Source organism: Somniosus microcephalus, chromosome 8 (genome assembly GCF_052327205.1).
Source record: "Somniosus microcephalus isolate GS21.2 chromosome 8, FLI_Smic_1.0, whole genome shotgun sequence".
In the NCBI taxonomy this organism is placed as follows: domain Eukaryota; kingdom Metazoa; phylum Chordata; class Chondrichthyes; order Squaliformes; family Somniosidae; genus Somniosus; species Somniosus microcephalus.
The window spans coordinates 8,230,521-8,256,031 of NC_140994.1; the positions used below are offsets into that span (position 1 = coordinate 8,230,521).

General features: G+C 46.0%; 1 protein-coding gene and 1 pseudogene across 1 annotated transcript; one reads left to right on the top strand and one right to left on the bottom strand.

Annotated features, from left to right (window-relative positions):
* Window positions 1-846: 846 nt before the first annotated feature.
* Window positions 847-24,752, bottom strand: LOC147113288 (uncharacterized; annotated as a pseudogene).
* Window positions 6,038-11,204, top strand: LOC147113289 (uncharacterized). The gene has a single exon (XM_085994188.1). The coding sequence runs from the start codon at window positions 9,399-9,401 to the stop codon at window positions 10,863-10,865; it is 1,467 nt and encodes a 488-aa protein (XP_085850314.1). The 5' UTR covers window positions 6,038-9,398; the 3' UTR covers window positions 10,866-11,204.
* Window positions 24,753-25,511: the final 759 nt, after the last annotated feature.

The window sequence follows — 25,511 nt, forward strand, 5'->3', positions numbered from 1 at the left end:
CCAGGTAGTACTACTGATAGAGGTCCCAGGTAGTACTACTGATAGAGGTCACAGGTAGTACTACTGATAGAGGTCCCAGGTAGTACTACTGATAGAGGCCCCAGGTAGTACTACTGATAGAGGTCACAGGTAGTACTACTGATAGAAATCCCAGGTAGTACTACTGATAGAGGCCCCAGGTAGTACTACTGATAGAGGTCACAGGTAGTATTACTGATAGAAATCCCAGGTAGTACTACTGATAGAGGTCCCAGGTAGTACTACTGATAGAGGTCCCAGGTAGTACTACTGATGGAGGTCCCAGGTAGTACTACTGATAGAGGTCCCAGGTAGTACTACTGATGGAGGTCCCAGGTAGTACTACTGACAGAGGTCCCAGGTAGTACTACTGATAGAGGTCCCAGGTAGTACTGATAGAGGTCCCAGGTAGTACTACTGATAGAGGTCCCAGGTAGTACTACTGATAGAGGTCCCAGGTATCACTACTGATAGATGTCCCAGGTAGTACTACTGATAGAGGTCCCAGGTAATACTACTGATAGAGGTCCTGGGATGGGAGAGCATGGAGCATCAGAAGCAGCATGTGGGAGGGCTGGAGTCTGGGAGCATGAGGTGAAGGGCTTGGTTCAAGATAATGGAGCTTGACCCGTCCCCTGACAGCTCTTGGCCATAAGCTCAGGTATTGACCTGAAGGTGGTTTCTAGTTTTTCTTGTGTTTCAGTCCAGTGGGCGCACGGACCAAATATGGTGAACCATCCGTGAAGGAGTGAACAGTGAGTACAGGCAGTCCGAGCATTTTGTGAAGACAATGAAAGACACAATATCTGAAGTGACGTTTAACTAGTATTACATTTATTGATTGATTGACAATAACAGCAGTAATGAAATCAGGACATGCATTTGGTTTATGTTATAAGAATGAGTACAAATTTCCCTCAACCATCTGATCAACTAACTCTCTTACACGGCTTGGCTCGAGTCCCTGTGAACTCTGTCTCCATCTGTTGGCTTTGACCAGAATTCAAAATTCCACCTCCTTTTCCCATTGAGAGCACAGGAACAGGAGGCCATTCAGCCCCTCGAGCCTGTTCCACCATTCAATTAGATCATGGCTATTCTGTATCTTAACTCCATCTACCCGCCTTGGTTCCGTATCCCTTAATACCCTTCATTTATACATTAATACCCAGAATAGACTAAATTCATATAATAACCCCGGGAGATATTGTAGTACCCAATGCAACATTAACCATTAATATCTAATACCAACTACACCATTTTCACACTGTACAGCAGTAAGAGCTCCAGAATCAGTCAAAGTTCTTATCAGTGCCCTGAGCACTGGTTACAAAGCTTGTTAAAGTTACAGGATAGAATATTGCGATAATAGAGAAGTATTCTTTTTCCTTAGTAACATAGTCTTTTGATGTTAAAATATATTTGTGGAGGAATTGCTCTGGTGACTGACTGTAGCATGTTGTAAATATTCAGACACCCTCCGGTGAATGCTGAACACATTCTTTCTGATCTGTTCACCGTTTTGCTGACATTCCCAATATGGAGTCCACCTTGGGACTAGAACAGTTCTTCCCTCTTTATTGTTTACAGTCAAAATATCACAACAGAATGTGGATGAAGAGCAGGATAAAGGAGAAGGATTGGAATTTGGAGCAAACCTTTGGAAGAAGCTTTGGGGATTGGTGCTGAGATGATCAGTGACTGGAGTGTTGTGTCTCAGTCCTGATCTGGCGATAACTTGGCTTCTCTCTCCAGAGGTTGGCTTTGCCTTTTCTGTGTCAATTATTTGCTCCCATCCGCGGGTTGTTGTAGATCTCAGTCAATTGCTCTAAGCGCCGGTTGAATTCCTCCTCACTCACAGAGTCGGGACCAGAAAGATTTATTTCCCCTATCTCACAGTGTGTAAGGGGTAGCCCACCATCAGACAGTTTGGATTGAGTGCGAGTCATCAAAGAGTGCTGTGAGTTTGGGTAAGTGTGAGAGTTCTTTAATTGTTATTTCTCTTTAAATTATTCTTGATAAGATTACTTAAGCAGTTTAAGTAAAGGGGAAAAGTTAAATATTTGGGATTCTGTTGGTTTAAGAAGAGTAAAACAAGGTTACACTGCAGTAGGAGTAAATTGGCACAGCAGGCAGTGGAAACCAGTTTTCTAACCAATCAGCAGGGGTGACTCATTTGGCTGTAAACAAACAAACTGTATAAAAAGACCAGTCCTAGTGCGAGTCATCAAAGAGTGCTGTGAGTTTGGGTAAGTGTGAGTTAGGGTAAGTGGGGTGTTAGGTGCTCTTTTCAAACGTTAACTCTGTGGGTTGCAGTGAATAAGGCCTTTCTGGTGCAGAGTGACTGCTGGTAAACCATTTAACTGGTGTAACTAGAGGGATTGATTTAATTTAAATCCAATTAATTAAAGGGGATACTAGCATCTAAAATCAGGCAGAGGGTGTCCATAACTAACAATAAAAAATTTAATTAATTAAATAGAATGGAGCAGGTGATGTGTTACTGTTGCGAGATGTGGGAGCCGGTGAACCCCATTGAGGCTCACGGTGATTATGTCTGTGACATGTGTCTGCTACTACAGGAACTCCAGCTCCGTGTTGATGAGCTGGAGTCTGAGCTTCAGACACTGCGACACATCAGGGAGGGGGAGAAGTTCCTGGACTCTATGTTTCAGGAGATGGTCACACCTATGAAATTAATTAATTCAGATGTAGCCCATGGTCAGGGACAGGACGGTGTGACTACGAGTGAGGCAGGTACGGGGATCCAGGAGGTAGAGCTGGAGGAGCCGCAGCCCTTGCTCTTGTCCAACAGGTTCGAGGTTCTTACTCCCTGTGGGGACAGGAGCAGGGACTTCAGGGAGGATGAGCAACCTGGCCACAGCACCATGGAACGGGGGGCCATTCAAGAGGGGGGAGTAAATAGAAATGTTGTAGTGGTAGGGGATAGTATTATTAGGGGGATAGATAGAGTCCTCTGCAGCCGAGAGCGAGAGTCCCGAAGGCTGTGTTGCCTACCCGGTGCCAGGGTTAAGGACATCTCCTCTGGGCTGGAAAGAAACTTGCAGTGGGAGGGGGTGGATCCAGTTGTCGTGGTCCATGTTGGTACAAACAACGTAGATAGGACTAGGAAGCCGGTTCTGTTAAAGGAGTATGAGCAGCTAGGGGTCAAATTAAAAAACAGAACCTCAAGGGTAATAATCTCTGGATTATTACCTGAGCCACGAGCGAATTTGGCTAGGACAAATAAAATTAGAGAGTTAAATGCGTGGCTCAAAGACTGGTGTGGGAGAAATGGGTTTTGCTTCCTGGGACACTGGCACCAGTACTGGGGCAGGAGGGAGCTGTTCCGTTGGGACGGGCTTCACTTGGCCAGTGCTGGGACTAGAGTCCTGGCGGATCATATAACTAGGGCTGTAGAGAGGGCTTTAAACTAACTAGTGGGGGGGGAGGTTCCCAGAGAGCAAATAATAAAAATGACAACAGAGAAGGTCATAGACTTAGGTAGCAGTGGGGAAATTAAAAACCAGAGCATGTCAGGAAGGGGCAGAAGGTATGGAGTAAAAGGTAAAGTAATAAAAAGGGCAAAAGTAGGAACTAAGGCCTAGAAATTCAGTTGGCTGCGCCAGCCGTTAGTGCCTTAGGAGGAGTAGATCTCGAGCGCTAGGCGCTTAGCGCCCGGGCGCAGCGCGATCTGTGCCTCGCCCCAACTTCAGTAGACATTTAGCGCCGGCGCAAAGTCATTGCACGCGCTCATCTGCGTGCGCAGATCATGACGTCATTTCGTCGTGCAACGCCCTTTGTGCGCCCGGAACCGGAACTTCACTCGCGCCGCCCCATTGTGCGCCTGGCGGCCCGAACGACTGTGAAGTGGAACGGTACACAGCCGAGGCGGGTCGCAGGGAGCGCAAATTAAAGGGGCTTCTTTGTGTGAGAGACAACGTTAGATGATGATGATGAGAATACCAAGGTCAAGGAAATAGAAACAAGAAACTGTGAAGGCAGCAAGAAGTAAAATAAAAAGGCTAAACTGATCTTTGGCTGCTAATATGGCTGGCGCCCACAATGTTACACCTTGCTGTTAGAAACAATGTAAGGCAGAGTGCAGAAGTTATACAGACAATAGGCGATCAGAAAACACATTACCGTGATTGGAAACGCATTACCATAATGTTTAGGTGATCTGGAACCCATTACCAGGATATTTACTTAACTGTAACCCATTCAGTAAAATGTGACTTCTTTATTTCAAACTGCCAGGCCAGGAAATCAAATTAACTGTATACGTGCACAGCTCGGGATTGGTGCAGACTGTACGATGTGTTAATGTCTTCTCAAATGCAAGTATAATAATGTAACACACTGTAGGACAAACTGCTTGCTCTGTTGGATTCGCAGACTCTTGCAGGAGTCGGTGTCGATATATCAGAGTAAGACTCCGCGGATAATAAATCGTTTGAATTCTCCAGTTGTATTCGACTCAGTGATTGCTGAACCAGACTGAGGGTAAAAGAATCCATTCTATCATTTGGTGTCAGAAGTGGGATCTCAACGGACAGTCACCGAGAGTTTGCGAACTAGGAGCTGAATCGTCTCGGACGTGGAGGGAGGAAATGGGCCCCCAATGTGAGTAATTTTTGTACTGCCTCGGTTTTCCTCCGATTCCGCCAGTCCGATGACGAGTCGGCCAATCGCTAACTCCCGTGTGGTGTCCCGCCGAGATCCAGGTCAGTCTGGCGAATACTGGAAGGGATAGGTGATTAGGTCAGTGATCGGATATCACTGAGGGTCAGTGATCGGATATCACTGAGGGTCAGTGATCGGATATCACTGAGGGTCAGTGATCGGATATCACTGAGGGTCAGTATACGTACTGAGGGAATAACTAGGAACTGTGTAAACTTAGAAATAAGCACTTGTGTCAGGTAAAGAGTGTCGACCTTGTATCTCACTTGGCCCGCCTAGGCTCTGAACAAGTTTAAAATGCGACTGTGCAAAGTTCACAAGGGGAGTAAGATGGGCAACTGTTTAGATACCACGACTGAATCGGGTAGCGCCTTACAGACCCTTTGTGAACAACATCCTGACAAAGCGAAGCAACTCAGACAGTTGTCGGGAGGATTGAATAAGAAATTAGGAAGTGATCAATGGCCACTAGGAGGAACTAAGAATCTAGATGCCGCTAAAAAGGCTCAAGAACTAATTTGGAAAAGTAACAGGGGTACCACAGCCAAAGAACTAATTGCCCTATGGAGACAGTACTGTCAGGAACTGAAAGAAACTTCCTTGCTAGCAAGTTGCCTTAAAATTAGGAATAGCACTTACAGGGGGAGGGGTAGCCAAATCAGTAGACGTATTGAAAAAGGAATGCGCTCATGAGAAACGCTCAAAACAGGAGCCTGAAAAGACCATGAGCGAGCCTGGAAAGGCTGATAAGAGTGGATTACGTAATCCAATGGTTGGCCTTGCCTTGACAGAGGGAGATGGTGATGATGATTTGGAAGAATGGAATCACAGGGCTCAGGTTGTTCCCCACGCTCCCCCCCCGTACGTTAACATCTATCCCCCGGTGGCACCCGTACCAACTGTACAAACCCCCGCGCTGACACCTCAAGTATCTGCCAGTGCCGTTTCCCCGCCGCCGTCAGTCACGGTTCAAGTAAATAATCCCCCGCCGGTCCAGATGGGAGACCAACAATCGGGTCCCCAGTATACTGACCCTGTTGCCTTTAACACCCGACTCAGGACTAAGAATAATCGGCCCCCGACGACACCCTCCCCACCCCAACCCAGTCCATCAAGGTCACGAAAACGGAGAAATCAAAGGCAGATGATTCAAAGTCAGAGACTAGAGAGTCAGAGCCAGAGTACCCTCAAGGCTTTAAGGTCCTTTTAGAGTGCCGGGACCATAGTGACATTGACAGTGGAGATTCAGGAGACGACTTGTCATCCCTGGAATCAGAATCTGATACCGAGAGACCCGCCAGACATAAACCGACACCCCGGCAGTTGCCGGTGAGACAAATGCCTAACCCTGCCTTTAACGCGAATAATCCAGTGGCCGCCGGTAACCCCCAGACCATAGGTATCTTCTACCCCTGGAAACCTAACGAGATAATGGCTATCTTAACCGGGATGCCAGATAGGAAGAAATCCCCCACCTTGTTTGTAGAATTCCTCTGGACTACTATACTCGTCTATAATGCTGAATCAAGAGACTTATGGGCGTTAGTACAGCAGATCTTGAATCCCGCCGAACATGCAAGGTTTTTGGTTAACCTAGGCTTTGAGGACCATGTTGCATTAGAGGCTCAAAACGCACAGGGTGCTGCTCGTGAACAGGCCATACTCACTGCTTTAACCACCACCCTGCAGAAACCCATTGATATATCCAAGGTGTTGGATACTAAACCACGAAAGGGCGAGGGAGCAGAGGAATTCCTAGAGAGATTCTCTGAGGTATATCGGAGTCAGTCAGGAGATGCTAATTACCGGAACGGAGCAAACTCGCCGCAATACTGTGCTATCCTGATAAATTGTCTACCAACCTCGGTGTCTGAAGCAATTAAGACTAACAATATGGACTGGTCAGAGAATAGTCCCAGCCAGATGGCCAGGGCAGTGAAATATTATTGGAAAGAGAGTAAGAGTCAGGAGAGTCAGCCCCAGGTCAAGGTCAAGACCGAATATGTGATAAAAAAGGAAGAGCCAAAGCCCACCCAAGATGTGATAGGATATCAGACGGAGCCCCAGTACTGCGTCCCAGGGTGGGTTGATAGACAAGGGTACAGAGATACCAGCCATCCCAACGGACCAACCGTCCCTAATTATGGCCCACCCTACGCTCCCCCAAGACAAAATTTCGGCGATAGAGGAAGAGGAGGGAGGCAAGCAGGGTCAGATACCTGTTTTAATTGTGGCCAGCAAGGCCATTGGAGCAGGGAATGTCCCTCCTGAAGACAAGGAAGAGGGGGCCACATGCAAGGACAACGGGGAGGTTGACAGGGAAATCGGGGACGAGGAAGATATACAGACTTCTCCCAGAATAATCCGTTTCCCCAGTACTGACTAGCCAACCTCGTGGCGAACGGGTTCCAGTCAGACAAGGAGCCCCTTTCTATCCCTGCTGATTGAAGGGAGCCGACATACGTTTCTGGTAGACACCGGAGCTGCTATGTCATCTGTCCGATCAGAGCTCAATCTCCCTAAATCCGGGGAGACACAAAGCCTGTCCGGATTCCAAGGGCAAGTGTGCCAGTACCCGATATCAGAACCAGTTGAAGTAACACTGCGAAATGAGTCTGTGAAACACCAATTCGTGACCACAAATGGGCTGGATTGCAATCTCATGGCCAGAGACCTGTTATGCGCATTTCAATTAAGAAGCATTGTACTACTATCAACCCAGCATGTTTTCTCACAGAACCACCCCTCGAACAAACAGACCCAGGACATGATTGTCTATTTTAATCAAGGAAGATACCTCCATCAGGGAGGATCTATCTGATGCCCCAATGCAGAGTCCTGACACAACCATGTATGTAGATGGAAGTGCGTCCGTCAGTCCCCTTGGGAAAAGACTTTCTGGATATGCAATCGTAGATCAGGACAGTAATACTTTGGAGTTGGCCGCCCTTGAACTTCCGTATTCCGCCCAACAAGCAGAACTGTTCGCATTAATACGAGCTTGTATCTTAGGAAAGGACTTAAAGGTTAACGTTTATACAGACTCGAGATATGCCTTCGGAGTGGTTCATGATTTCGGACAATTATGGAAAAACAGAGGGTTCCTAACCTCTGCAGGAACACAGATATCTCATCAAAAATTAATATCTGATTTGCTACAAGCCCTCATGCTACCAAAACAGATCTCCGTGATAAAGTGCTCCGCACACACAGCAGGACAAACCCCAGTAGATATAGGGAATAGATGCGCTGACCAGGGAGCTAGGGAAGCGTCCCAGGAACAACGAGTGGTTGTGCCTAGAATGATGAGCCAGACTAAAAGCTCAAATAAAAGCAAGTCTCCCTCGGAAAAGCCAATGCCAACCATCCAAGACGTCATTAAGTTACAGGAGGACGCTCCTGACCGTGATAAGGGACTGTGGAAACAGCTCGGTTGTTCATATGATTGTGTGTCTAAATTATGGGTCACCCCTGCCGAGCAAACTTGTATGTCAGATGAGCTAGCATTATGGGTTATTGAATGTATACACTTTGCAACTCATTGTGGTGCCAGAGCAACTAGTGAGACGTTATTAGCTACATGGTGGCATCCTAGATTACAAGCTCTGGCTCAAGGTATTAGCAGTCGCTGCCTCATTTGTCAGCAGCATAACCCGGGAAAAGGCATACCTTGTGAAATGGGTAAGACGCCGTTACCCACGGGTCCCTTTGAGACCCTCCAGATGGACTACATTGAGTTAGAAAGGTGTCAGTGTTATAAATATGTACTGATTATTGTTGATGTATTTAGTAAGTGGATTGAGGCCTACCCGACTACGGATAACAAAGCCTCCACTGTTGTAAAAGTTTTAATGAGAGAAATTATTCCAAGGTACGGAGTTCCAAACCGATTAAGTTCAGACAACGGCCCTCACTTTGTGGGTCTGGTAAACAAGGAGTTCTGCACTCAAATGGGCATCCAACAGCAGCTACATTGTGCCTACAGGCCACAGGCCGCCGGACTGGTCGAGCGGGCTAATCAGACCTTGAAAAATAAACTTGCCAAATTACAGGCCGAGACGGGAACTACATGGCTCAAATTACTCCCCGTGGCCTTGTTCCAAATACGTACTATCCCGGCTGGTGCCACCCCAACTGCTGCCAAAGTAGAGGGAAAGAGTGCTTGGGTCCACCTCCACCACTGTAAAATTGTCAGTAATGCTATGCCTAAAACTTAAAGAATGCTAACCTCTCTTGCTTCCAAGAAATCTCTCCCTAAACAGACGTGCCGCGCCGACCAGCCATGCAGACGTCGCTGTGGATCCTCTCTATCAGTGCCCTGATCACCCTTGGAATAACTCAACGGCCCAGAAGGTGGACATGCCGGCGGAACCAACCCAAGCGGGTACACCACCTATGCCACGGAGACGTGCTTCGGTGCAATGATGATAACCCAGGCGGGTTCGGGAAATGGAACGTGATCAACTGGGACACCTACATTGGGCTTATTAGACAGCCCCACCGCTCGCTAATGCTGAGATACATACACAGGAACATTGCCATGCCATTGGACCAAGTGTAAATTTGATTACGTCTGTCGACGCCAGGTGACCAAGTCTGTTACTGCAGGACAATGCAACAGAACTACCGATACCAAAGGACAAAGCTGTTATCCAAAGTCCAACCAGGAAAAGAAAAGAAATGGACTGCCCCCTATGAGCAGCTTCGACTATTCGAGGGTAGAAGGTATCCTCACAAAGAGACGTAAACGAGATCTCCAACACACTTTCCCTGAAGAAACCCCGACGGGCAACCTATTCCTCCAGACTCACGCAGCCCTATACTCACCAGAGTCAATTGTTTGTTATCCGCCCCTGATATCTGTTGAGGGGGTGTTTGCCCCAACCCCGGTTATTGTTCCCCCGGACTTTCTTTTAGATGCTCACCTTCTCCCTCCCACAACCAATATAACAATACCCTATACCTTAACCCCGCCCGCCAATTGCCTGAAACTAAGCAGGAACCCTGGTGGCTATGAGAATTGTTGGAATGGGACGGGCTATGGTTGTAGGTCAGTATGGGTTAAGCAGAACTACACCTGCTTGGTGACACGCTGCCTCCACCATCAGTGTACGATAGGACCAGACACCGGTAGCTGCACATGTGAGCAATCCGCATGTGTGTCAATAACTGAAGGAGTACAAGTTTTATGTGGAGAAGGGGATGGGACAACTCTGAAGGTAGGGGGAGAAACCTTTATGCTAGTAAAAATAGCTAATACCCAGCCTACTGATACTCGTGAGATCCAAGGTTTTGACTATTTCCTTCCCCCGAGCCATTTAAGCACAAGGCAGAAACACGTATCCGTGATATATACCAAACCAGGCTACTTTTTCTTGAGCCAAGGAAGAGCTACTAATTACATGGTAATAGATACCACCCCCCGGACTGTAGCCATCGCTACCTTAACCCCTACCACAGTACCCTGCCCCTCCCAATGGACATCCCACCGAAAAATAGTAGTCAGGGCAGCCTCGAAAGAGTTTTGCTCCAAGTGGAAAGATCCTGAATCCCTAGGAGGACATGGAACCTCTATAGGATATGGATTTGCTGGCCTGTTCTCTATAGGCTATATTGGAGCCTATCTGGCTGCCAATAACCGGAACTACCTTATCTGTGGCCTCACCATCCTGGGTAATGCTACCATGGGGGCCCTCGACGCAGTTACTAAAGAATTGTCGGAACTCAGGTTATTCACTGTGCAAAACAGATATGCCCTAGACTACCTGCTGGCCCGAGAAGGTGGTGTCTGTGCAATAGTCAAAGGTAAATGCCTTATGGGAGTCCGAGACCAGACAAAGAACATCACCCGCTTTATCACTAAGATAAGGGAACAAATGGATAATATGAAGGAAGCAAGTAACTGGGGAGATTGGGGATTTGGAGGATGGTATGACTGGTTGATAAATATGGCTATGTACTTAGTAGTTGCAATCGCCTGTATTTTTATTGGACTAGCAATCATGAAATGTGTGCTAGGAAGAATGCAGCTAGCTTTGGAAAAAATAGGTAGCCCAAAGATGTTATTGGTAAGACTGACCAATGAATGTGAAATGAAGGAAGTAAAGTACGATGACAATGAAGAATTTGATCAACTAAATAAGATAGACATAACCGAATAATGGTTGGTTATCATAGAATGATAAAAGGAGGGAATGAGAATACCAAGGTCAAGGAAATAGAAACAAGAAACTGTGAAGGCAGCAAGAAGTAAAATAAAAAGGCTAAACTGATCTTTGGCTGCTAATATGGCTGGCGCCCACAATGTTACACCTTGCTGTTAGAAACAATGTAAGGCAGAGTGCAGAAGTTATACAGACAATAGGCGATCAGAAAACACATTACCGTGATTGCAAACGCATTACCATAATGTTTAGGTGATCAGGAACCCATTACCAGGATATTTACTTAACTGTAACCCATTCAGTAAAATGTGACTTCTTTATTTCAAACTGCCAGGCCAGGAAATCAAATTAACTGTATACGTGCACAGCTCGGGATTGGTGCAGACTGTACGATGTGTTAATGTCTTCTCAAATGCAAGTATAATAATGTAACACACTGTAGGACAAACTGCTTGCTCTGTTGGATTCGCAGACTCTTGCAGGAGTCGGTGTCGATATATCAGAGTAAGACTCCGCGGATAATAAATCGTTTGAATTCTCCAGTTGTTCGACTCAGTGTTTGCTGAACCAGACTGAGGGTAAAAGAATCCGTTCTATCGATGATGATGATGATGATGGAGGAGGAGGAGGAGGAGGAGGAATTAGTATAGGTGTGCCGGTACCACATACCGGAGTGATGGAGGCCCTCCACAAATACACCAGTCTTGGCCTGTCAAACAACAAACCCACCCTCCCCCTTTAAGAGCTCACTGGAGCCAGAGTGTCTGCCGTCAATCAGCAGTTCGTCGCACCTGCCCTGCACCCAACTTCCGGTGTTAGCGCCCGGGCCGCCGGCTTAGCGCCTAATGATAGTCGTGCATCGCCTGTTTTAGCGCAGCAGCAACCTCTTAGGGCAATGCGACTGAATATCGGTGAAGGGGGCTCGACATTGCGCCGGGCGCAAACTTTAGCGGCCGCCCGACTTTACCGCCCCAAAAGTGGCTATACTGAATTTCTAGGCCTAAGTGTCACAAAACATATTTGAAAGTTCTCTATCTGAATGCACGTAGCATTCGTAACAAAATAGACGAGTTAATGGCACAAATAACTACATATGGGTATGATCTTGTGGCCATTACAGAAACATGGCTGCAGGGTGACAATGCCTGGGAATTAAACATACCAGGTTATTTAACGATCAGGAAGGACAGGCAGGAAGGAAGGGGAGGTGGGGTGGCTATGTTAATAAAGGAAGGAATCACTGTAATACAGAGAAATGATATTGGGTCAAAAGATCAGGATAATGAAACAGTTTGGGTGGAGGTAAGGATTAATAAGGGGAAAAAAACACTAGTGGGCGTAGTCTATAGGCCGCCGAACAGTTGCAACTCTGTTGGACGGAGTATCAATCAGGAAATAGTTGAGGCTTGTAATAAGGGAACATCTATAATTATGGGGGATTTTAACTATCATATTAACTGGACAAATCAAATTGGGCAGGGCTGCCTTGAGGATGAGTTCATTGAGTGTATTAGGGATGGGTTTCTTGAGCAGTATGTAACTGAACCGACCAGGGGGCAAGCAACCTTAGATCTGGTCCTGTGTAACGAGACGGGATTAATTAAAAATGTCCTAGTAAAGGATCCCCTTGGAATGAGTGACCATAACATGGTTGAATTCCATATTCAATTAGAGGGTGAGAAGGTTGGATCTCAAACAAGCATGCTAAGCTTGAATAAAGGAGACTATGAAGGTATGAGAGCGGAATTGAGTAGAGTGGATTGGGAAAATAGATTAAAGGGTAAGACGATACATGATCAGTGGTGTACATTTAAGGAGTTATTTTACAACTTCCAAAAAATATACATTCCACTGAGAAGAAAAGGGTGTAAAAGAAAAGACAGCCATCCGTGGCTAAGTAAAGAAATTAAGGATAGTATTCGACTAAAAACAAGGGCATATAAGGTAGCCAAATCTAGTGGGAGGATAGAGGATTGGGAAAACTTTAAAAGACAGCAAAAAATAACAAAAAGATTGATTAAGAAAGGGAAGATAGATTATGAAAGTAAATTAGCAAAAAATATAAAAACAGATAGTAAGTGTGATAAAAATGATAACTTCCGGGAAGTTATGTCATCACTTCCTGTGAACTATGAACTATGAACTGTGTACATACCTCACTTCCTGTCATATGTCACTTCCTGTTGGACTGGTATAAATACTGGTCTGTTCAGTATTGTAAGAGGCTTCTACCAGAGGCATGGTAAAGACCTCTCTTGTGTATATAGTGTGTTTATAAGTTACTTAAAGCTTACTTTAAAGTTACTTGATGGTAAGTCTCCTTTTTCTTACATCAATTTAAGTAACTTAAATTTACACTGACAAATACTAGACCTTCAGACAAACTCGGAAGTTAAGGATCCAGGGAACCACCCATCATGGAGAAAATCCTTAGACCTATTCGTCTGGACTTGGACCCGAATACACCAGCAGCTGGCAGGGTATGGAAGCATTGGTATCGTACTTTTGAGAATTTTCTGGATGAATGTAAAGCGGATGCTCCTGCTAAATTGAAGATACTTGTCAATTATGTGACCCCAAAAGTGTTCGAATATGTTGATGACTGGGATAATTACGAAGAGGTGATTCGGGCACTTAAGAAACTGTATGCGAAGACCCCAAATGAGGTCTATGCTAGACATCTACTGGCCACAGCCCGGCAAGGGCCAGGGGAATCAATTGATGAATTCCTGCAAGAACTTCGCAGGCTCAGCGTAGATTGTAACTTTCAGGCAGCCTCAGCTGAGCTGTACCGCCAAGAAATTATTCGTGATGCTTTCATCTGCGGGATTGCCTCTCCATTTATACGCCAGCGTCTACTAGAAAGTAAAACACTTGAGCTACAAAAAGCTTTTGACCTAGCTTGTTCACTGGATTTGGCAAAGAGAAATGCAGACCTCTATCAGCTGCCCAGATCTCGATCTGCTGCTGTAGCTGCAACCAGACAATTCAAGCGGTCTCAGGTTAACCCTATCATGGGGGAATCTAATTCTGATAATTCTGATGAAGAAGAGGAGGACGACCCCACTTTAGCAGCCTCTTGGCAATCTAGGAAGGAATGCTTCTTTTGTGGAGATGCTTTTCACCCTAGGAAAACCTGCCCTGCTCGCAATGCAATCTGCAGTTATTGCGGGAAAAAAGGACACTTTGCTAAAGTTTGCCTATCAAGGGCCTCTACGAGGGCCAATCCAGCTAAGGCCTACCGAACTGCCCCAATTAGGGCCCATCAAGATGCTCCAGCTAGGACCTATCAAGCTTCCTCTCGAGCTCTCTCCCAAAGAAGCACACCGAGAGTTTTAGCCACTCTGTGCAACGACACCAATTACAGCTGCTTGCCCACAGAACCTGTCTCATGCAGCCACAAAAATTTCAATTAAAGGGCATACCTTAGATGCCTTAATTGACTCAGGAAGTACTGATAGTTTCATTAAGGAACAGATTGTTGCGAAATTGAAACTACATGTCTTCCCATCGGACCAGGCAATTGCGATGGCCCAGTCATCACTTAATACCAGAATCTCCGGCTTTTGTGTTGTTGATATGACACTTCATGGTCGTATGTATCCCTCCACCCGACTTTCGGTGCTCAAGGACTTATGTAGTGATCTCCTCTTAGGGCTGGACTTCCAAAAACAGCATAAGAAACTCACCATTGAGTTTGGTGGATCCAAACCCGGACTTACTATTTCTAATATACCGTCTAAATTACCATTTTGTGCATTATCAGCAGCTTCACTTGATGAACCCTCATTATTTGCCAGTATTCCGCCTCAATGCCAACCGATAATAACGAAATCGCGGCGCTTTAATCAGGAAGTCCAATCTTTTATTGCGGCTGAAATCTCTCGACTTCTAGCAGAGGATATCATTGAACCATGTTCGTCGCCCTGGCGGGCTCAAGTCATCATTGTCAAGAACCCTCTAAAACCTCACAAACAGCGACTATGCATCGATTATTCGCAAACCATCAATCAATATACCGACTTGGACGCCTACCCATTGCCACGCATTGATGATATGGTTAATAAACTGGCCGAATACAAAGTGTTCTCAACTTACGATTTAAAAAGTGCCTATCATCAGTTACCCTTGAAGGCCTCAGATAAGCAGTACACAGCCTTTGAGGCCAATGGACGGCTGTACCAATTTCGTCGCCTCCCATTCGGGGTTACTAATGGAGTGGCTGTCTTTCAACGGGCAATGGATGGCCTGGTTAAGCAGGAAAACCTAAGGGACACTTTTCCCTATCTTGATAACATTACCATTGCAGGTCACGATCAACAGGAACATGACTCCAACCTCCAAAAATTTCGGGATGCCCTCCATCGCCGTAATTTGACCCTGAATGAATCCAAATCTGTTGAGTCGCAACCGACCATCAACATCCTTGGCTACTGCGTAGGCAATGGTATCATTAAGCCAGACCCAGAAAGACTTCGCCCGCTCCAAGAGCTCCCGTCACCTAAGAATCCGGCTTCTTTACATCGGGCTCTCGGTCTGTTTGCATACTACGCTAAATGGATTCCTCATTTTTCGGACAAAATCCAACCCTTGCTGCATGCTAGATCATTTCCACTGGGAACAGCGGCTGTTGCAGCCTTTAACCTTCTCAAAAAACAGTTGGAGAAAGCGGCTCTTCACTCCATCGATGAGAATCTCCCTTTCGTGGTTGAATGTGATGCCTCGGAGGTGGCGATCTCGGCTACTCTGAATCAGGAAGGTCGTCCTGTAGCATTTATGTCCAGGACCTTACAAGGTGCCGAGCTACATTATCCTCCGGTTGAGAAAGAAGCCACAGCCATCATAGAGGCAGTACGGAAGTGGAACCATTTTCTAGCTCGCCAGCACTTTACATTGATCACGGACCAACGATCAGTCGCCTTCATGCTCGATAATCGAAAACGAACCAAAATTAAGAATAATAAAATACAACTTTGGAGGATGGAACTGGCCTGTTTTGGTTATACCATTCTCTATCGGCCTGGCAAGGAGAATGTGGCCCCGGACACCCTCACACGGGCATTCTGCTCCACTATGTCATCCTCTACTCTCATGGATGTCCACAATGGATTGTGTCATCCTGGCGTTACGCGCATGCTACATTTCGTACGATCACGGAATCTCCCTTTTTCCACTGGAGATGTAAAGAAAATATGCTCAGAATGCCGGCTTTGTGCGGAATTAAAACCTCAGTTCTTCCGCCCCTCAGATGGTATACTCATACATGCAACCCAACCGATGCAACGACTTAGCATCGATTTTTAGGGCCCAGTGCCCTCTTCAACTCGGAACACATATTTGCTCACCATGATCGACGAATATTCACGTTTTCCGTTTGCCTTCCCCTGCTCCAATATGCTGGCGTCCACAGTAATCTGCTGCCTTGAGCAGGTATTTTCTCTCTGTGGCATGCCGGCTTATATTCACTCAGATCGGGGTCCATCCTTTATGTCAAGGGAACTCAAGGACTACCTCTCAGAACGGGGAATTGCTACAAGCAAAACAACACCATACCATCCCATCGGAAATGGGCAGGTAGAGAGGTATAACGGTATCATCTGGAATTCTGTACGTCTCGCTTTAAGATCTCGGGGCCTACCAGACCAGCAATGGGAAACAGTGCTTCCGGATGCATTGCACTCTATACGGTCCCTGCTTTCTACAGCCACAAATACTACACCTCATGAGCGGTTCTTTGGATTCCAGCGTCGCTCATCTCATGGGACATCACTCCCGTCATGGCTAACTACTCCTGGACCTGTATTACTCTGAAGATACGTTCGGACGTCTAAAAATGACCCTCTTGTAGACGAGGTCGAACTAACCGATGCCAACCCCACCTATGCAAACATACGATATTCCGACGGCCGAGAATCTACCGTATCATTACGGGATCTGGCTCCCTGCCCACCAGGACCTAGTGGGACATCGGGTGATGGCATTTCACCAGGAAACTCTTGGGACCTATCGGGTACCCCTCTCCAGGATCCTGATCGGACACCAACTAGCTTGGTGCCGGTAGAACCCCGTGCTCAAGGTTGCGACCTTCCCAGTACCGCGCATGAAAGTACTGATCCGCCACAGACCAGCTCTGCACCTCCCTCTGAACAGAGGCAGTCCGACTTTGAACCTATTGGGGCTCGTACTCGAAGCCATGATCTCCCCGACCCTTCACAGGGCAATCCAGGCCACACAGACTCTGACCAATGGCCAACCGCATGTAAGCGGACCAGCGACCCTCTACGACGGGAATCCAAACGGGTGCGACTCTTCCTTGTTCGGCGGCTGCGGACCAAAAGGTAGACCACAGCCTCCTAATCCTGCAGGAGGGAAGAATGTGATAAAAATGATAACTTCCGGGAAGTTATGTCATCACTTCCTGTGAACTATGAACTATGAACTGTGTACATACCTCACTTCCTGTCATATGTCACTTCCTGTTGGACTGGTATAAATACTGGCCTGTTCAGTATTGTAAGAGGCTTCTACCAGAGGCATGGTAAAGACCTCTCTTGTGTATATAGTGTGTTTATAAGTTACTTAAAGCTTACTTTAAAGTTACTTGATGGTAAGTCTCCTTTTTCTTACATCAGTAAGAGTTTTTATAGTTATATAAAAAGAAAAAGGGTGGCTAAAGTAAATGTTGGTCCCTTAGAGGATGAGACCAGGAAATTAATGGTGGGAAATATGGAGATGGCAAAAACACTGAATGAATATTTTGTATCAGTCTTTACAGTAGAGGACACTAAGAATATCCCAACACTGGACAAACAGGGGGCTATAGGGGGGGAGGAGCTAAACACGATCAAAATCACTAAGGAAGTGGTACTCAGTAAAATAATGGGACTCAAGGCAGATAAATCACCTGGACCTGATGGCTTACATCCTAGGGTCTTGAGGGAAGTGGCGGTAGGGATTGTGGATGCATTAGTAATAATTTTCCAAAACTCCCTGGACTCAGCAAAGGTCCCGGCAGACTGGAAAACTGCTAATGTAACACCCTTATTTAAAAAGGGCAGTAGACAGAAGGCTGGAAACTATAGACCGGTTAGCCTAACATCTGTGGTAGGTAACATTTTGGAGTCCATTATTAAGGAGACAGTAACAGGACATTTGGATAATCATAATTTAATAGGACAAAGTTAGCATGGTTTTATGAAGGGGAAGTCATGTTTGACAAATTTGCTGGAGTTCTTTGAGGAAGTAACATATAGGGTGGATAAGGGGGAACCAGTGGACGTAGTGTATTTAGACTTCCAAAAGGCATTTGACAAGGTGCCACACAAAAGATTATTGCTTAAGATAAAAAATCACGGGATTGGGGGTAATATTCTGGCATGGATAGAGGATTGGCTATCTAACAGAAGGCAGAGAGTTGGGATAAATGGTTCATTCTCAGACTGGCAATCAGTAACTAGTGGTGTTCCACAGGGGTCAGTGCTGGGTCCCCAACTCTTTACAATCTATATTAACGATTTGGAGGAGGGGACCGAGTGTAACATATCAAAGTTTGCAGATGATACTAAGATGGGAGGGAAAGTAGTGAGTGAGGAGGACATAAAAAACCTGCAAGGGGACATAGACAGGCTAAGTAAGTGGGCAGAGATTTGGCAGATGGAATACAATACTGGAAAGTGTGAGGTTATGCACTTTGGCAGGAAAAATCGTAGAGCAAGTTATTATCTTAATGGCAAGAAACTGGAAAGTACTGAAGTACAAAGGGATCTGGGGGTCCTGGTGCATGAAACTCAAAAGGTTAGTATGCAGGTGCAGCAAGTGATTAAGAAGGCCAATGGAATGTTGGCTTTCATTGCTAGGGGGATAGAATATAAAAATAGGGAGGTATTGCTTCAGTTGTACAAGGTATTGGTGAGACCGCACCTGGAATATTGCATACAGTTTGGGTGTCCATACTTAAGAAAAGACATACTTGCCCTCGAGTCAGTACAAAGAAGGTTCACTTGGTTAATCCCAGGGATGAGGGGATGGACATATGAGGAGAGGTTGAGTAGATTGGGACTCTACTCATTGGAGTTCAGAAGAATGAGAGGTGATCTTATTGAAACATATAAGATTGTGAAGGGGTTGGACCGGGTGGATGCGGGGAGGATGTTCCCAATGATGGGTGAAACTAGAACTAGGGGCATAGTCTTAGAATAAGGGGCTGCTCTTTCAAAACTGAGATGAGGAGGAACTACTTCACTCAGAGGGTGGTAGGTCCATGGAATATGCTGCCCCAAAAAGCCGTAGAAGCTACATCATTACATAAATTTAAAACAGAAATAGACAGTTTCCTAGAAGTAAAGGGAATTAAGGGTTATGGGGAGCGGGCAGGAATTTGGACATGAGTCTAGGTTCGGATCGGACATGGCCCTGTGGGTAGCGGAGCGGGCCCAGGGGCCGTGTAGCCTGATCCTGCTCCTATTTCGTGTGTCTAATTCTGTTAGATTCAGGAGATGGTTCTGTGATAGTAGATTGGCGGTTAGGATCAGATCAGCCATGATCTTATTGAATGGCGGAGCAGGCTCGAGGGGCCGATTGGTCTACTCCTGCTCCTATTTCTTATGTTCTTATGTCCTCCGATGGTGTCGTGTATTGATTGCGAGTTTGACACCAGTCAATACGGTAATGTAATGTGCATTGCATTATGGGAATTACCCGGGAAAACAGCAGTCAGCCATTTTACACAATAAAGTGAAGATCACAGTTATGAGCCTTTCTGCCTGATTCTATGCTTTAATGCGTTCATACAACATTGGCGACGAGGATAACGAACGGAATCATTTTAAATAGGTAGCTGCCCAAGTTTTAGTTAGCTAGGATGGAGAAGAGCGGCATTCAAAATTTTACATGCTTCGCCGAGCCAGCCACGTTGGATCCAAGATGGGCGAGGTGGTTAACGTCTTTTGAGCTTTATGCCGACGGCAAAGGACTCATTATCGACGATACCTCTACAGGTGCCACAAAGCAGAGGAGAAGAGCTCTACTTCTACACCTAGCAGGACCAGATGTTCAGGATATCTTTTCGACTCTACCGGACACAGGAGAGCCAGCAGACTACATGGCGGCAGTTAGTGCTTTGAATCACTACTTCGTGCCCCAGGTCAACGCAGCATTTGCTAGACAGACTTTTCATAAGTTGTCCCAGAAGACAGGTGAGACTGTGCAACAATTTGCTACTCGCTTGCGGCAGGCTGCTAAAGACTGTGCTTTTGGGGGGGATGCGGATAATCAAATAAGAGACGCTATCCTGAGTAGGTGCACGTCAGCCTATGTGCGGAGGAAATTGCTAGAGGAAGGGCAAGGTCTAACGCTCGCCCGCACGTTACAATTAGCCTCACAATGTGAAAACGTCGAGGAGCAGATGTCAGCCATGTCATGTACAGAGAAGGCGGAGACAGATACTGTTCATCGTGTTACACAGAAAAGAGGGTTTTATGCGAAAAGCTCGACAGAGAAACCAAAGGGACATGGTGATAGGAACAAAAGGAAATGTTACAGATGTGGGCACACAGACCACATGGGCAGAGATCCGAAATGCCCAGCACGCAGACAGACGTGTCATAAGTGCAAGGGAAAGGATAATTTCTCCAAAGTATGCCGCACAAAGGGTACAAAGAAACACAGTGTGAACAATGTAGAGGAACAAAATGACTTTGCATTTGCGGTTACTGGAAATAACGTGACAGAGAGACTTACCTTTTGTGTGGGGGGAGTAAACCTGAGAATGTTAATTGATTTGGGTGCAACTAATAATGTGATAGATGAGAATACATGGGAAGGATTAAAGTCAGAACACATTAAGTGTCAGTCACATGTCCCTAAGACAGAGAGAAAGTTATTCTCTTATGCTTCTAGCCGACCACTGTCAGTTAAAGGTGTATTCACATGTGGGATTACAATAGGTAAGAGAACTGAGCAGGTGGAGTTCATTGTGGTTAAAGGCCATGGAGAGCCATTGCTAGGAAGGGAGACAGCTATGAAACTGGGAGTTTTAAAAATAGGCGCAGATGTCTCAGCTGTGGTAGATGTATGACAGCTACTAGAACAGTGGAATCCAAAGGTGTTCCAGGGAGTAGGAAGGCTGAACACAAAACAGATCAGTTTGTATATCGACCCACAAGTGAAGCCTGTGGCCCAGCCACTCAGGCGTATACCATTCAACTTAAGGGGGGCAGTAGAGGCTAAAATAAAACAATTGAGGGACATGGACATTATCGAACCTGTAACTGGTCCCACCCCATGGGTAACTCCTGTGGTTATTGTACCAAAAGCGGATAAGGATGTAAAGTTATGCCTAGACATGAGACGAGCAAACCAGGCAATAGTGAGGGAACGATATCCAATCCCCACCGCTGATGAGATACTCCAAGGTATGAACGGCTCGACAGTGTTTAGTAAGCTAGACCTGAAATGGGGTTATCACCAGCTAGAACTGACCCCTGAGTCACGAGAAATCACAACGTTTGCAGTACATAACGGAGTATACAGGTACAAGAGGCTGATATTCGGTGTATCTTCAGCTAGTGAGCAATATCAGCACGAGATAGCTAATGCCTTAGCTGGAATAGAGGGTGTTGAAAACATCTCAGACGACATTATCGTGCATGCACACGACCAGGAAACGCACGACAGATGCCTGCACGCTGTCATGACCAGACTAATGGAAAGTGGACTGACACTAAACTCAGAGAAGTGCCAATTCAACATGGATCGATTGATTTTCATGGGAATTCTGTTGTCTGAAAAGGGCATCGGACCAACAGCAGAGAGAGTGCGAGCGGTGGCAGAAGCTCGGGAACCAGAGAATGCTACAGAGGTGAGGAGTTTCTTGGGACTCGTTGGGTACAGTAGCAGATTCATCCCACAGTTTGCAACGCTATTAGAGCCACTGCGACGCCTGACGAGAAAAGACACACCATTTAAATTTGGATCACAACAGAGACAGTCATTCAGTGCACTCAAGGAAGAGTTGGCCAGAGCCGGCACTTTAGCATATTTTGATAAGGACGCACCAACCAAGGTGATAGCAGATGCCAGTCCTGTAGGTTTAGGCGCAGTACTAGTTCAGGACCAACAGGGACAAGAGGTGCCAATATGCTATGTAAGTCGTAGTTTAACAGACTGTGAGAGGAAATACTCTCAAACAGAGAGAGAGGCCTTAGCTCTTGTATGGGCTTGTGAGAGGCTGCATCCATATGTGTATGGCCGAAAATTTAACTTGGTAACTGACCATAAGCCATTACAAGTGATATACGGCCCACACTCTAAACCCTGTGCCCATATAGAGAGATGGGTACTTAGATTACAGCCGTACGATTTTAAGGTGATACACATTCCAGGCAAGCAAAACATTGCAGACCCACTGTCACGATTGCTGGGGGAGACAGCAAAACAGGAGAGACATTCTCATGGCTCAGATGAATACGTGAGATTTGTAGCTGTGAGTGCGACACCAAAAGCACTCACTACTAGAGAGGTGGAGGAAGCCTCTGCTACCGACCCAGAGCTGATTGAGGTACGGAAGACAATCACAAACAGACATTTTGAGAACTGTAAAGCTTATGCAGCAATTGCAAACGAGCTGTGCGTAGTGGGGTACCTAGTTCTTCGGGGAACACGCATCGTGCTACCCACAGTGTTACATGCACGAGCCCTGGTGTTAGCACATGAAGGACACTTGGGAATAGTTGGAACAAAGCAACATCTCAGAACCAAGGTTTGGTGGCCTGGCATGGACAAGGCAGCTGAAAAACACTGTAAAGCGTGCCACGGCTGTCAGATAGTAGCCAGACCCGACCCACCTGAACCGTTGAGACCAACACCATTACTGGAGGGCCCCTGGCAGGATGTAGCTATAGACTTACTGGGACCCTTGCCATCCAACCACTCCATTCTTGTGGTAGTTGATTATTATAGTCGCTACTATGAATACGACATCATGACCTCCACAACAACAGAGAAGGTTATTGATAGTTTAGAGTCAATCTTCAGCCATCATGGTTTGCCAATCACCTGCAAATCTGATAATGGTCCCCAATTCAGATCTGAATTATTCAAAGAATACTGTGAAAACAACGGGATCAAACACCTGAAAACAACAGCAAAATGGGCTCAGGCTAATGGAGAAGTCGAGCGCCAGAATGCATCACTGATGAAGAGAATCAGAATTGCTCAGTCAGAAGGACTAGATTGGAAATGTGAACTTAGAAAATATGTGACTGTGTACAGGAGCATTGACCATGCCATGACAGGAAAGAGCCCGGCAGAGCTGCTCTTTAAATGGAAAATGAGAGGAAAGCTGCCAGACATCACAGAGTCGCGCGCAGACATGGAAGTACGTGACTGGGACGCAGAACAAAAAGGCAAGTCCAAACTGTACGCAGATGAACAGCGGAGAACACAATACTCAGAGGTGGAAGTTGGCGACACGGTGCTGGTACGGCAGGACAAAGTGGACAAGTTCACCACTCCTTTTAATGCCACACCCCACAAAGTTTTGAGGAAAACAGGGAGTCAAGTAGTAGTAGAATCTCCAGACGGAGCATGCTACTCGAGAAACACTATGTTTGTGAAGAAATACAGAACCAATGGACCAAAGGAGACACTCCATGAGCAGGAGGAAACACAAGGGACTGAGGACAGTATAGTAGACCCTGACACACATACCACTGTGACACAGGCAATACCCACTGACACCAACATGTCAGACATACCCAATACAGCCAGACCTCAAAGGGTTAAAAGAAAACCCCAAAGACTGTCTGATTATTTCACAACATAAACTGTGCGAGAACTGCATGGGTGCCGTTAAATGTTTAAACCTGGGAATTATTTAGTTGTGTGGTAAGACACAAGTTTGTAAAAAGTTTATAAACCAAATAAGATTTGCAGTGTTATTGTAAGCAACTGTTTGTAAACTGCAAGTTTGTTTCCAAGGAAAAGGGGGATGTCGTGTATTGATTGCGAGTTTGACACCAGTCAATACGGTAATGTAATGTGCATTGCATTATGGGAATTACCTGGGAAAACAGCAGTCAGCCATTTTACACAATAAAGTGAAGATCACAGTTATGAGCCTGTCTGCCTGATTCTATGCTTTAATGCATTCATACAACAGATGGGAGGTAGAAAGCAAAGCTCACATGGTCTCACCGGCAGTATGTCGGGTGATTACCGGTTGAATCGGGTCTCCACTTCCACCCCTGGTCTGAAACAGAAACAACCGCATTGGGATCATTTGGAACTTGAGGACAATCCTGGAATGAAGGGACACCTGGAGGAAGGACAACCACTGCGTGCATGATCTCCTGTTTGTATCGGAAAGTGCCCAACGCCCGGAACTCTGGTTTCTTTCCATCGCAGAGTGTTTATATGTTTCAATCAGGGTCTGAGTATCATAGGTGAACTTGAAATTTCCGTATCGGGATTCATCCTGGAAAGCGGGAGATTTGAAAAACTCCAATAGGGTATCCTCGATCTGAGGATTCTGATTTATCTCTTGGTACCTGTTTTTTTCTCTCTCTCTTTCTCACCATCCTCTATTTTAAAACTCCACCAGGAGAAATGCTCCTCCACTTTTTCTCCGATTTCCTTTCCAGTTTCATTCCTGAAAGCTCTGTCAGTGACGATGCCTTTGGCTCCTTTATAATTAGTGACATGGAAGAGTTTTGTGGGCTGGAATTAAGCGCGGTCTGGTTGCTGGTCTCCAAGTGTCCTGTAGCCAGGGATGGAGCGGTATGGAACATCATCCCATTCATCCGAGCGCACATGCTTCTTGGGGTAAAAGTATTCCCATCCACCCTTGGATGAGTTTGTTTCTTGCCATTTCTTTCTGTTGTACATGGTTCTAACTCCTTGTCTGCTGTGTGAAGCTATTCAATTGTGCTTCTATATGAACTGATTGCCAAGGCGTTGTCCTGGAAATAAAGGGGATTATTTTATCAATGGGGGTGTGTTGGAGGCGGGACTGCTGCTAGTCGGGTTTTAGTCCCGCCTCCATTGACTTGTGGCCAACCCACGCTATTTTCCCTTGATTGACCTTGTTCAACTTGCCCAGCGGGCATAGCAGGCCAATTAAGGGGAATCCGGTTACAGAGAATGTCAGCATGTCAGAAAATGCCAGAGTCCATTATAAAAGATAGCAGAGCACGTTGAAAACAGCGACAGGATCGGACAAAGTCAACATGGATTTACAAAAGGTAAATCGTGCTTGACTAATCTACTGGAACTTTTTGAGGATGTAACTGGTAGAATAGATAAGGGAGAACCAGTGGATGTGGTGTATTTGGACTTTCAGGAGGTTTTCGATAAGGTCCCGCATAAGAGATTAGTGTGTAAAGTTAAGGCACATGGGATTGGGGGCAAGGTACTGACTTGGATAGAGAACTGGTTGGCAGACAGGAAGCAAAGAGTTGGAATAAACGGGTCTTTTTCCGAGTGGCAGGCAGTGACTAGTGGGGTACTGCAGGGATCGGTCCTTGGACCCCAGCTATTCACAATATATATTAATGATCTAGATGAGGGAACTAGATGTAATATCTCCCAGTTTGCAGACGACACAAAGTTGGGTGGGCATGTGTGCTGTGAGGAGGATGCCGAGAA